At 37.8% G+C, this 14173-nt stretch overlaps 1 protein-coding gene across 1 annotated transcript in view; it reads right to left on the minus strand.

The window, feature by feature from the left end:
* MYO3A (myosin IIIA) overlaps positions 1 to 14173 on the minus strand; it is a 129063-nt gene that overhangs the window by 72025 nt on the left and 42865 nt on the right. Inside the window, exons 6-9 of the mRNA XM_085318306.1 lie at positions 5828 to 5904; positions 4460 to 4605; positions 2787 to 2852; positions 2068 to 2223 (exon numbers count right to left, since the gene is read on the minus strand). Coding sequence (XP_085174432.1) covers positions 2068 to 2223; positions 2787 to 2852; positions 4460 to 4605; positions 5828 to 5904 — 445 coding nt within the window. The remainder of the gene's footprint in view (positions 1 to 2067; positions 2224 to 2786; positions 2853 to 4459; positions 4606 to 5827; positions 5905 to 14173) is intronic.

Below are 14173 nucleotides of genomic sequence, written 5' to 3' on the forward strand. Positions count from 1 at the left end.
AGATGGCAACAGATATTAAGATAGGTATTCTCAGTATTTCTAGGAGAAGACTAATCTAGTCATGCATTCAGTGCTACAAAAGATAATTCTCCTGCAAATGTAATCAATGAACATATTAAAGCTGAAGTGGTAGAGTGATTGTAAAATGCAACTTTTATTTGCAGACTTTCATACTACCCTCACTGAACTAAATTAATAAAAGATTTAGTTATGCCAGTACTGACCAACTTGTTAGTATTTTAAACTGCTAAACTGAAAGAAGGACACTATACACCAAATAATACCAGTTTAACTATGCCATTTAATTAAAAGTATGATTTTTAAGAAGGGTAACTTTTTGTACATACTCAGATTATAAATTATTACTATTTTCTGAGAGAAAATTCCGTCCTGCTTTGGGAAAATCTACGGAGAATTTGAACTTGATCAACCGTAAAAGTGCAGGTAGCTTTGTCACACAGCAATACATTCCATGATACCTTGGTTCTTAAGAAGAGGGGTCAGTTAACAAAAGACAGTCAATAGGACAAAGAAAGTGTCAACAGATGATCTTGTTCTTGTGCCATTTGATTGTTCTAGCAAACTTGCAAACAAGCAACTTGGCCAGTTTTCTTATGTTTGCACTGTATAGGAAAAGAAAGCTTATGTAATTTGCTTTATGTAGCATATACATTAAAAATAAGTAATTTTGAAAAAGAGTAGGACTTCTTGACGGAAGACAAACTTCCGAATTCTACAAAATGGGTGAAAGTGCTCAAAATGTTTAATTGACTTAGAAGTGTAAGTCTGATCTTCAGAAATTATTTAAGCATTGAAGGGACCAGTGTCACAAGGGCCAGCAGAACATAAATTCATACTGCTTAGGTTTTGGGGCATGTTTGACCATGGTTCATTTTCTGGGATTTTATAAATAAATATTTAAAGTCTTGAACATGTTCCTATTGTTTTCATGCTCAGTGCTGACATCTGATGAGCTTACTTCAACTACAGAATCTTTCTGGATTAAGCAGATGGCAGTTCTGTGCCATGTAGAACACGCAAATCCAGCCTGAGGTTTAAATTTAAGCCAACTGCATAGGTTTTTACTAAAATGCCAGACAAGAGAAACTACTACTCATTCCATATATACCTCTACTGAGTCCAAAAAGAGTTAAAATCACAATTTTTTTTAGAAATGTATTTATTATTATTATCCTCAGAAGATAAAAAGCAAATCATGAATTTCTCCAAGATCAGAACTGAAGACTTCTGTATATATTGCCACCATAAAGATAAATAGAAAGAAATGTGACAGATTTTAGTAAGTTTTAGTTCTATGCTTCTTACATCACTGATAATATTAAAATGGTCTTTTAAATTTTATGTTCTTCAAAAAAACCTATTATCTTTGGAACATAAAAGAAAACACACCAATAATACATCAATACTAATCTACTGCATTTCACATCTGATGTATTACTTAGGTGTAGTGGATTTTTTCTTAAATTGCAATATTGAGCCAAGCCATTTTCAGTTGTTTCAAATAAAAAAACAAATCAATCTCAGTGATTTATGCAGAACTGATGTTACTAAATGCTAGTTGAAGAAAGTAAGTAACAACTCTGTAAGACACAAGAGTTTTTATGATAACTTTTTTTTTTTATTTGTAAAATGAGGTTTGGTACCACTATCTCTGTTTTCAGGTAGTAGCATCCAATTCTTGCAGGAATCTGATTTTTTTTTTTAGCATAGTTGTTTAAACATGAGCTGACCATGTAAATGTAACAGAACTCAACACATTCATTTCACCTAAGCTTAGCTTTCTGAAAGCTAGGATCTTAATTGCATTTAGTCACAGAAGAAACGAGAGGCACCTCTAAAGACTTCTAAAGGTGTATGTGAATCATGATGCCTGTCTCTTTCCATTGCTTCTGTGGGGTGCCCCAACGATTAAGCTCACTACTTTTTAGTCAGCTAAAGTTATGGGAGATGAATCTTTCCCTGAGTGCTAGCCATTCTGGAACTGTGAAAGCATCAAAACTCTCCCAACTGGTCTACTTTTAGCTGAAATGAAAATAATCCATGTACCTTGCCTTTTCAGTGACTCCCATTTGTTGGTGCACATCAATAAATTCCATGAGTTGCTTCTGTAACATGTTTTCCTTTCCTTCAATTTGCTTAATAAAATCATGCTGCAAAAGACTAGATACTGTTGGGCGCTTCTCATAATCTTTAGTCAAGCACCTGTACTGGCAGAAAAGCATACAATCATTCAGGATTTACTGTTAGATTTCAAAATATTTGTCAGTAGTTTATTCATACTCTATAATAAGTATATTTATCTTAATCACAACAGCTCTAAACTGAAAACTTTCACAGAATAGATGGGGACAAGAAGTTAAATTACTGCATTTTAAATCTAAATATTCTCTAATCTAGTAAACAGCAAGAAAATCAGAAACACTGAGTGTACTGAAAACTGAAGTTTTAAACTGGGAGTGCATATGCTGATTACTCCTCAGTTAAAACTTTCATGTTCATATATGATAGTAGTCAGGCCAATGTGGGAACATTTCACTTGAAGCCCATGAGTTTGCCAAAAGCTGAATATAAAACATATTTCTTATGTACCTACAAATGAAAGGAAAAAAGAAAACTTCATACACACATTTGTCATTCGTACAATTTAAGGAAATGAAGGTAAAATATTGGTAGTAACTGATTTTCATAGACAATACAAAGATATTTTACACAAGATATTTACACATGTTCCTTATTCAGCAACAGTGGTCTCAGCTGTTACTCACTTATTAATGAAGTCATTGAATTCAGATGACCACAGTTCAGGTTGCTGTAACGTTGGAGGTGGATTCCTGGAAAGGTCAGTATGACGAGTTAATGAGTTACTCACTCAACAAAAACAATATGAGAATGCAGGCTGAGTAATGAATTTTAGAAGGGGCAGTGAAAAAAAAATTGATTTCCATTGGAAAAAGGAGCATGGGTAGATACTACACCACATCGCTGATTTTCCTGCATTACATAATTAACAAGGAGAAATAGCATGAAGATGATCTACCAAACATAGCTAAGAATGACTACAACTTTTTAATCAAATCAGTAAAAGGAAATGAAACTAACATCCCCTTTCTCTTTTCAAGCCTGAAACCATATACCTTATAAACAGAATTTCCTTAAGAAATTGTTTCAAATTTTTCTCAGAAATTCCTGCATTAATCAGCCTGCTGAACAAAGTATCAGATTGAACTAGCGGTTTGTTAATTATTTCATCAGAAGGTAATCAGAAGTCAAGTGAAAGACTAATGGATTTACTACTTCCTCCCTTTCAGTTGCTACAGCTGTTTATTTATGTGTTAATTTGGTTCAGATTGTTTTAACAGTCTTCCTCCTTTCAAATAAAGGTGCCATTTCCACTGAGTGTAGTTACAAATGCAAAAAAAAAGAAAAGACCTTTAGATGATGTGACTCTTTTTCTCTCTATTTCTAATCAATCTTTGTAGCTACTTTTCTTTAAGTGCTGCATGTATTCTAGCTCTTTTGCGTTCTACTTAACGGAATGAAAAAGTATTGATCTTACATTTGCTCCAAGACAGAAAGGGTAGTGGCTTTGTAAGGATGTTTGTAAGGATATGTCTTCTTGAAGGCCTAGTTGAAATTACCGAACACAGCAGTTTGTCACTACTCCTTCCCTAGCAGGGGAAGGTGAGAAGAACACTCCTGCTGTGCTTCAGTGCTGACTGAACCAAGTCTTCTTAAACCACAACTAAACACAGTGTAAACTAATGCGGGTGACTTTCCTGAAAAAACATGAAGCACTTATCTGCTACTTGGTCTCAGCTATTGTGGATTTCATCCTAATCGTTGAATTAGTTAGCACCACAAACTGCTCTATGATCGTACCCACTGTCTTTGAGACCGAGGTTCTCGGGAAGGCTGTAAGTGGCACTGTGGGTACTCCTACCTCCAGCTTCAAGAAAAGCACAAAAGAAGTAGGTAGACACACTGCTGGAGGACAGTAACATTCAAAGAAGCAGAAGCAACACAAGTGGATGGTTTCTGAGTGATGGAACAACACTCTACTTCAAGGGATGTAGCATAAACCTTGGGGACAGTTGTGAGGCCTGTCTGGTGCACGGGCGGACTGTGCATTTCTATCGTAATACAGTCTCTCTAGCAGAGTATATGGAACTCAGCCGAATCCTGTGCTCATTTATACTGGCAGCAGTCCATGTAGGGGAAGGCTTTAGGGCTTTTTCCTGAATGTAGCCACAGTCAGCTCTGAACTTCTGCATATGTGCACATGCTTGAAAACATGTCTAGACAAAGTATTTCTAACCTTCTCCAAACTCACAACAATATGAAGAAGCTGCACATATTTACATAGTGTGAAGGACATAACAGTTAAATGGAAAAGTTCAGGCTAACTGGGAAAGAAATAAACACATCAAGATATTATTACCTTGGTATTTTGAAGAGTGCCCTCATAGGGTGCAAATCAGCAAGGGGTGGATCTCCATCTCCCAGTTCTATTGCAGTAATACCCAGTGACCATGCATCACATCTGGCATCATAGGAGCTATCCAGCTGCTGCTCACAGGCAATCACCTGTTAAGAGTAAAATACTAGGATGGTCATTGGATGGTCAAATATCTAAACAGCATAGAGCAATCACAATTGGAGGAATCTCTTACTGAATGGAGATACTGGGTGAAATAAACACACAAATTTAGCAAGTCAAAGCATCCTCTTTCTGAAAAAGAAATGCTTAAATTAGGGAAAGCATATCTCTTGTGAACACCAGATTGCTATCTGATCAGGTATAACCTAATCTGACAAAAGGGAGCAAATCCTTGGCATATATAGTGGAAGGTGATAAACTGCATCCTGTGGTTGAGGAAAGAAGAAGAAAAAGCAACTCTAAATCTCCCTCTATGGATTTTTCTTGCAAGAAAAGTAATGCAGCCATACAGCTCTACGTAAAACAAAACAAGCAGGAAAGCAGAAGTTGAATTCACTATATCCCACTGAGTCCTTATTCTGCCAGCTCCAAGATTAAGTCAAATTTTTGAAAACGTGGTTGCCACTGGATTATAGCAAATGTATGTAATTACATATGCATTCCAGCTCTGTCACATTGCTAGATGAACCCAGAATTTTTCATCCAGCTTGTTTCAGGGCTAGACAAATGTGGTTTTCCTAGGAACAGTGTAATTTCACATGCTATAAATAGATGTGTATATTTGTGCATTTATGTTGTGTGCATGCAAACAGTGTTAGTATATAGCTTTACCTATAACTTACTGCTTCAGCTTAAAATATCTATTTATAACCTTCAAATTTCAGATGGCAATAGATCCAAAGATACATAATATATTTTATTTGTTCATAATAATCACTTCCATCTGTTGCTATTAGCTATAGATATACTGTGTTAGAAATTTCCTAGATGGAGAAACTCACAAATCAAAGCTACAGTTATCACAGTACCACCCAGGGCTTCTGCTATCCCTGGGGAGATATAATGCCTGGACACAGTTTCAGAGCATGCAAGGTTGGAAAAGATCAATGGAAGTATTCTTTCCTCTTAAATATTTCAGTGAGTGATCCTATTTCTGCTCTTTGTCTCTAATTTTGTAATTTCAAAAATAAACTCCCTTTTAACTTAATCTTTGCAAACATGTAACAAAATGGGTTTATGTTTTTTTAAAGGACATTGCTTGTTTGGTGAAAGCTCCCAAGATCAAAAAGAAAGACAAAGGAAGAGTAGAAATGCAGAACAAGGCCATTTGAATACCACTGACAAAATGTTATGAAACATAAATCTAACCTCTGGAGCCATCCAGAAAGGGGTGCCCACGGACGTGTTTCGACGGAGACGAGTGCTGGTCAGCTGTGCAGACACACCTAGGAAAATGAAGGGAAGCTAAATCAGAGCAACTGTTACTTCCATTGGAGGCAGTCCCTCTGAACAGTGCCATCCTCATATTTTCTTGGCATGCTACAACTTCCTTTGCCAGCAAATCTCAGTTGGACCTTTCCAGTTCTTGGCTGAAGGCCGAATCCTCTAAGGTATTCAGCACTTCAGGTTCTGCACATCCTTTTGTTTCCAGCGATTTCAGTGGTACCAAGACTGAACCCCAGATGAGTGTTCCAATAGTAATCTGACTCTGTATATTTTGACTGGCTAATTACAGTTTTTTCCATAGGAGCAGAAAAACGCAAGTAATAATGAGAGCAGTAAAGCATTTAAGGGAAAAAAAAGTACTGCACCATATATATATATTTTTCTTTTAAAGCTCAGTACTGAACCTAGATCTCTGTTTCGTTATTTATATATTTTGGATTAAACATTATAGAAGATACTTATCCTCATCTGCTCTGCCATAAAGAAGAAAGAACAAAATAGTGCACCATCAAAAACAGAAGTCTCCCCATCAAAGCAACATCAAATGCCTGCAAAATCAGCTTTGTAACATGAGCTGTATAGTTTAATGAATTAACTATTTCAGGCCAAGAGTTGGAAAGTGAATTCTGGTATCTATGGTTTTAGACTAAAAGCCAACAAAATATTAGGAATTCTAATGGACTATAGTGAGTTTCTGATTATGGCAACAGAGAACAGCACACCACCAATTTGTTCTCATGCAAAGTAAGGGAGTACTGATTGGAAATACTGCTAATGTTTGCAAAGGGGAGAATATAACACATAGAGAAAAACTGCCCCTCAGCCAAGCAAGTCTTGAAAAATGATAGATTTATGACTCATTAATTAATTAATCATTAACTTTGAGGTCCATCAGAGGATATTCTGAAGTACTGATATCATGGATGGTAAGACAGCTGCTGTGTTCTACTGTTCTTTCAACTTCATTTTTATTGAAACTGAAGCTCAACTATTTTGCTCTGATACGTACTCCTCCTTTATTTAAAAAAATACAAAGCCTCAGTTTCATTCTCCAAGCCCACTTGATTAGCCTGAAACATATGAAACTCCCATGGGCACCATCGGCTAGTTTTGAAACTTGATATTTACTTTTTCGAATACGCTTGGTCTTATTTTCCAGAAAACCCTGCAGATGCCTTATAATAGGAGCAATTCACATTAACTACTAAGTGGAAATACTGTACTAAGTCTCAGTCTAGATAGAATTTGTCGGTTTGTTTCTTCTTCAGTGGAGGGAAACACACTACACACAATTTGATCTGTTTTTACTCTAAAGTTGTGTGTTCAACTCTGATTCACAAATCATCTATATATATTTTATATTACATATAAATTCATATATAATATAAATATATAAATAAATATAATATACATATATAGATACAATACTTATTATTTTATCAGCAAGTATATAATTACTGAAAATAAGGCAGCAAGAAAGATTCTGACTGGTAAATCAGYCTGTTACTTTGAGACAAATACACAGAAAGTCATTGCCTTTTTGGCTGCCTCCGTCCAGTGTATTCCAAGCTTGGAAAGTGTCTCATTCTCTCCCTGGGGCTGCAGAAAGTCCAGTGTTTACTCGCATCATGGAAAGCAGGACAACGTGAGTCTTAGCACAGAGCCCACGAGCCATGATTTAGCTCAGCTAGAAAGGGCTTTGCTTTTGCTATATCAGGGAGTTCTCTGAGGAGCAGCTTCTGGCTCATGGAGACTCTGGTTGTACTGAGCCCTCAGCCAAACACGTAATTCAGAAAGTAACGTGTAAGCACACATCATTCCAAGTCTGTCACTGATGTAAAGATGGAAAACGACATCATTGCATGATCCTTGATTCTGAAGTGAGAGGAGACTACTCTCTCCTCTGCCCGCCTATGTGAGGTGGAACTCCCCTCTGCAAAGCTCTTTCTTGCAGGCCTGGAATAGGAACCAGGATTTGGATCTGCTGACAAAAAAAGGTATTAACCAAATTTTTATTATTCCAATGTATGATTTTGTAAACAATTACAGCTTTATATGGAGACAGGGAGCAAAATATAAAAGCAATATTAATGTGCATCATCTTCTCTGTCTACGCACTAAGAGTTTTTTCTTTTCGAACTGCATTTATTAAACAAACTGAAGGATTCCACCCATTCTCCCTTTTTCTTTACTTCAGTAAAAAGACGATTTAATTTGAATTGTTCATCAGTACTTTCTTTAGGCTCTTATGTTTATTTTTTTATCCTTTTACTTCTAGCAGTAAAGTGGCATTTCAATTTATGGAGTATACATCTTATGACAAATGATATTTCCTTGGGCTTTTTTCTGCATATATGGGAAAGATGATGTAATTCCACACTTAGTAACATTTCTTCCAGCATTTCAGTAACCAGTCAAGCATATAGCTGGCCAGCTTTTTTTAACTTGTACATTTTCTAACAATAACATCATGCTCCTCACCCATCCTCTTTACTATTGCTTTGTTGCAAAATTAATCAAATACTCTCCTAAGAAAATCTAAAAATACATCATAAAGAAGTATTTTAGTATACACCAATTGCAAATCTTATGAAAATGAGCAGCTGAATAACTAAGCGAATTAATAGTACCAATGCACATCATGCTGGTTATTATACACACAAATGCTGAAAAAAAATATTGTGCTTATAGTCAGCAAAAAGTTTTTTTTTCTTATATCTTCTGGCAAATTCAGGCACCAGCTTACCAGTAAAAAGTGGAAATTTCTTATTAGCAGCCTTATACCATGAGTACTACACAAGCTTTTCAGTGCAAAAATTGGCATATTGGAAAAAAATGGAAAGTAGAGCCAGCTACTTAAGATCTCAGCTTTCCAAAAAAAAAAAAAAAAAAAAAAAAAAAAAAAAAAAAAAAAAAAAAAAAAAAAGAGGGCCGAAATGAGCTCTCTGTTATTAAGGAAGATTTGTTTCATAGTAGCACCTGATCTGAGCAGAAACTGTTCTGATCTAATTTGGGAAGTTGTGCAATATCATTTTATGACTCTGTCCTGTGACAGAGGTATGCAAACTGTACTGGTTGATACCAATGGGGGAACAGCAAGGGAGAGGGACACACTTTAAGCCCTAGTAATTTCTACTAAATTCACATTTGACACACAGCATAGAGATTGCATACCCACTATGCTATCCACTATACTCATACATGAAAACACAGACCCCACCCCAAACAGCTTAAACTCTTAAATATCTCACTGCCTTTGGCCACCCCTTCTACAACGCTTTTGCAGTTGTGCCTTCAGTGTCCACTCCTCTATCAAAGTATCTATCTCCTTTATGACCTTCTTTGAAGAAGGAACCTGTAATTAAACCATTCCTCAAGCTAGTCTCTGGACCAAACACTGCTCACACTGTTAAACTGTCAGATCTAAACAGCTGTAGCACCTGCAATGCTTTGATTTATTTGCCAACATTTTCTTTAAATCCCTGAGAGAAATGCATTTAAACCAGCATCATGATCCTACATTGCATTCCTCTCAAACCCTCTGCAAGGTAGACTTTGACATTCCTGTTCCATACAGTTTGCTGCAAAACTTGACCTCTCCTTTCTTGCCTCTCTGTCCTGTGTCATCAAGGCAGTCCCTCATGAATCAGTCATCTCCAACTTTTTACCAGATCCTTAGACAACAGGTCTTAAATCTGTAATAGTTTAAGATTTTTCTTTAGCATCCTAGGCTTCAGTTTGATGCAGTCAGTGGCTACTTCCCCGGTAACAGTGGCAGGGTCATAACTCCTCTATAATTGCTACTCGTTTTGACACAGTCCCTTTTCTGTTTCCCTGTTACAGATTGCAGTAATACAATGGTGCATATTCGGATAGCTGAAATACATACAATATGTTAAAAAATACATGTAATTCCTTTACATTCCATAATGACAAAAGACAACAGGTAAAGAACAAGTTTCAAACAAAGCAATTCTGATCAATCCAAATGGCAAGTAACAACACACCAGGCACATAACCATCACCATAACCATGCAGAACTCTGCTGTAGTATTATCACATCCACTCCAATGAGAGATTTTTAAGGGACATCCAAGAGGTTCTCCCATGTTTAATTATGCTTTCTATCCATTCCAAGCAAAGGTATTTAAAAGAAAATAAAATAGAAAATAAAAGGCCATAAGGACACAACTGGTAGGCTAGATGGCTTTGCAAGAGATGTTTCAGAACCTTTTTCAAACAATGCCAATACTCAGAATTCCTCACAGACTATCAAGTGACCACACAACCAAACTTTTAAATGGAAAGAGCACAGGGGCAATACTGATTCCTTGGATCAGCTGTTGACAGAAAACCGTGAGTGCTCAAATTAAATCTAGAATGAAAATGAGGTTCTGACCAATATAATGGGAATAAAGCAAAAAGGAAACTGCACAAAAGGGGTAAGTAGTTATGAAGTTTAAATGAGTAGCCAAAATGATCATTATTTTCAGCAGCACTTTATATTGCTATTGTTGCTAACCTACAGTTTTGTTGTCCAGTATGCTATATGTAGCTCCACCAAAGGAAAAAAGTTACAATTACTGGGAAAATATGGGCCCAAAACACATAATTTTTTCCATCTGTAATAAAATATCAACTATAATAGGGTCAAGGGTGTAAGAATAAAGGATCTGCAGCAAATAGACATAGCAAAATAAATATCAGAGACAGAACCAAAACCTTAGTGTTTCTACTAGTTAATGCTAATAAGAGGATAATGAATGGGGAGGAGGTACGAAAGGTAGGAAGGATTCCACTAGACCTAAAAGAGAGAATTTTCTAAGAATTTTCTAAAAGATGTTTGAAAGGATATGGCAAAAAAAGATTTTTACAAAAATAATCTTCACTGAATCATAGAATGGTTGAGGTTGGAAGGCACCTCTGGAGATCATCTGGTTCAATTCCCCTGGTCAGGTTAAGGTCAACAACAGCAGACTTGTGTCTGGTCAAGTTTGAACATCTCCAAGGATGGAGACTTCGCAACTTCTCTGAACAACCTTCTTCAGTGTTTGATCACAGATAAAGAACAAAAGTGCTTTGTCTGTTTAAACAGGATTTTTGGTATTTCAATTTGTGCCCATTTCCACTTGTGTTTCACTAGGTACCACTGAGAAGAATTTGGCCACATCTTCTTTATACTCTCCCATCAGGTATTTATACAGATTGATAAGATGCCCTGGAGCCCTTTCTTCTCCAAGCCAAACAGTCCCAGCGCTCTCAATCTCTCCTCATGTTGTCCCAAAACTGGGTTCTGTTACCCCATGTGGAAGCAACCAACAGACACACAGGGTTGAGATACTTGTTTATTTCATTTCTGCGCAGAGATAGTTGCTAGGTGGTAAATCCACACAGCTAGCACACCTTCTCCTTTTCTCATTCTTTATTTATACACACTCTTTGGGGAGTGCTTTATACAAATTTCTCTATTGGTTACAATTTTATTACATCAAATATTCACTCCGTTCTTGTACTTTAACATTCCTGTTAATTAGCATAGGAAGCGGAGAAGAAGGTGGTAACATCATTATCATGTCATTACCATCTCACTATTCATTTAGGCGAGTGTAGTTTAATATGCTAATAAGCCTTAATGAACTTATAGGTTACTCTGGGTTACTCTGTATTTTTTGTTTTGTCTACCCATCACATTCTTCAAAGTGTTGGAGGTTCCTCAAGGTTATTCAGCTGGAGCTGGTTGTCCTTTGCAATATTGTTTTATGTTATCCTCTCTCCCTGGTCCTTGAGTCTTGTTAACTATTTGAGGGTTCCCACAGTATCATTCCAACACTCATTTGATAGATGCTTCAGTCCCTTAATTATCTTTGTGGCCCCTGGCTGAACTCACACCACTGTGTCCATGTCTGTACTGTGGAGCTCAGAAGTGGACACAGCACGCCAGATGTGTCTCACTAGCACTAAGAGGGGAAGGAGCACCTCCCTCCACCTGCTGGCAAAACTTTGCCTATTGTAGTGCAGGAGGTTGTTGGCCTTCTTTGCAACAAGGATGCACTGCTGACTCATATTCAATTTGTTGTCCACCAGCATCCCAGAGCCTTTTCTGCAAAGCTGCTTTCCAGCCAAGCAGCCTGCAGCCTGTACTGCAGCAGCGGGTTATTCCTCCCCACATGCAGAACTTGGTGCTTCCCTTTGTTGAACTTCACAAGATTCCTCTTGGCCCATTTCTCCAGCCTGTTGAGGCCCCTCTGACTGGCAGCACAAACAGCTGGTGTATCAAAGCACTCCTCCCACTTTTGTATCACCTGCAGACCTACAGAGCTGCACCTTCTCCTGTTGTCCAGGTCATTGATGAAGAGATTAAGCAGTGCTGGCCCCAGTATTGAGCCCCAGAGTGGTGGTGGTGGTGGTGGTGGGGGCATCAACTGTGAGGGCCTAGACTCCAGCTGGACTTCGTGGCACCAATCATAAGCTGGCAGTTCGTTCAACTTTCAGCCCAACCCACTGCCCATTTGTGTAATACTTTTTCAGTTTGTCTGTGAGGATGTTATGGGAGACAGTGTCAAAATCCTTGACAACATTCGCTGTTCTCCCCTCATCCACCAAGCCAGTTGTCTTATCACAGAAGGCTATCAGATTTCTTAAGCATGATTTTGTCTTCATAAATGCATGCTGACTACTCCCAAATACCTTCTTGTCCTTCCTCTGTTTGGAAACAATTTCCAGGATTATTTGCTCCATCATCTTTGCAGCAATCAAGGTGAGGCTGGCCTGCCTGCAGTTCCCTGGATTCTCCTTCTTGCCCTTCTTGAAGATAGGAGTGACATTTTTTCCGTCCTCAGGAACCGCCCCCCAATCGCCACAACCTTTCAAAGATTATTGAGAGTGACCTTGGAATGAGATCGGCCAGCTCCCTCCCTCACTACTCACGTGTGCATCCCATCAACTCCCATGGACTTGTGTCTGTCCAATCTGTTCATACATTCCCGAACGTGATCCTCTTCCACAGAGAGTGTTCATTGTTCCAGGCTTTCTTTCCCTCTAATCTTAGAGACCTGAGATTCCTGAGGGTAAGTCCTACCAGTAAGGACCAAAGTGAAAAAGGCATCGAGTACCTCAGTCTTTTCCATGTTCCCAGACTTTATGTATTATCTTAATACCTAAAATGTTTTAATGAGTGAAACAGACTGCCAAGATGTCAGTCACTGGCAAGCCAGCATTTCCCAGACACTTAGGAAAACACACACTCCAGAATGTAAATCTTAAATGAAAACAGGCCATATCCAAAAACCAGACAAAGAGCCCTTTTAGAACTTCAGAAAGGTCAGAAACTTAGTATCAAGGAAGACCATGCATAGGAGCTGCCTGGAAGATGAAAAATAGAAGGTGTTTTTAAAAACCTATGAGGAAAAGGGAGTAAAAATCAGTGAATCTAAATTATAAGATCAAAAGATAGGTGATATATAAGACAAGATAAAGTAATTGAAGTCTGGTGGATTTCACAGTAAAGTCATCGCTAGAATTAAAGAAGAGGCATTTTTAGGTATATAAGAATCTAAGTGAAAATCCGAAATCAGATACAGAATCATTACAAGGAACATGGCAAAACAGCAAATTGTGACCTCAAAAGGCACAGCTTTCACTACATCTGTGAGATGTATCATCCATCTTTTTCAAAATAAAAAAATCAATATAGATCCCTTTAGAAATCTGAGGTCTTCTGTATTACTGGATATTGGGCAGGATGGAGATGGTAAGGGATCCCTTACCTTCTAGCGTTCTAGCCCCCTTAGTCTATGCTTCTGTTTGCACTCCTCCTCTGCAGGACCTAGCAGAACAGGGTACCATGGGCTGCCCTCCACATGCTCTGAGCAAACTGATTTGGCATGAAGCCAATGATTCTAATAAAATCTCATGCTTCAGGGCTTCAGCTGGTTTCCTGAAGGGGAAGCAAGGAACATTTGCTTTCCTGATGCATAATTGGCCAGGTGTATTCAGAAGGGAGAACTAGTCTTCTCCAAAGCCTTAGGGATATGTGCAGCTACACACAATCTTGTGCAATATGCTGGTGAGGAAAAGTCCTCCTTTTTAGATGCTGCCTTCCTTACATACTTGGATGCAAATTGACTGCCACTTTTTAAGCTTTCAAAGGAAATTTTCCCTGTACAACTGGAAGAAACACAGGGGATTTTCTCCTTGTTACATGGCATAATTTCCCTGCTAGGATTATCTGCATACTGGCAGCAAATATGCTGATGGGAGAGATTATTT

This window comes from Rhea americana, unplaced genomic scaffold, assembly GCF_003343005.1.
Source record: "Rhea americana isolate MKP2758 unplaced genomic scaffold, rheAme1 scaffold_53, whole genome shotgun sequence".
NCBI lineage: Eukaryota > Metazoa > Chordata > Aves > Rheiformes > Rheidae > Rhea > Rhea americana.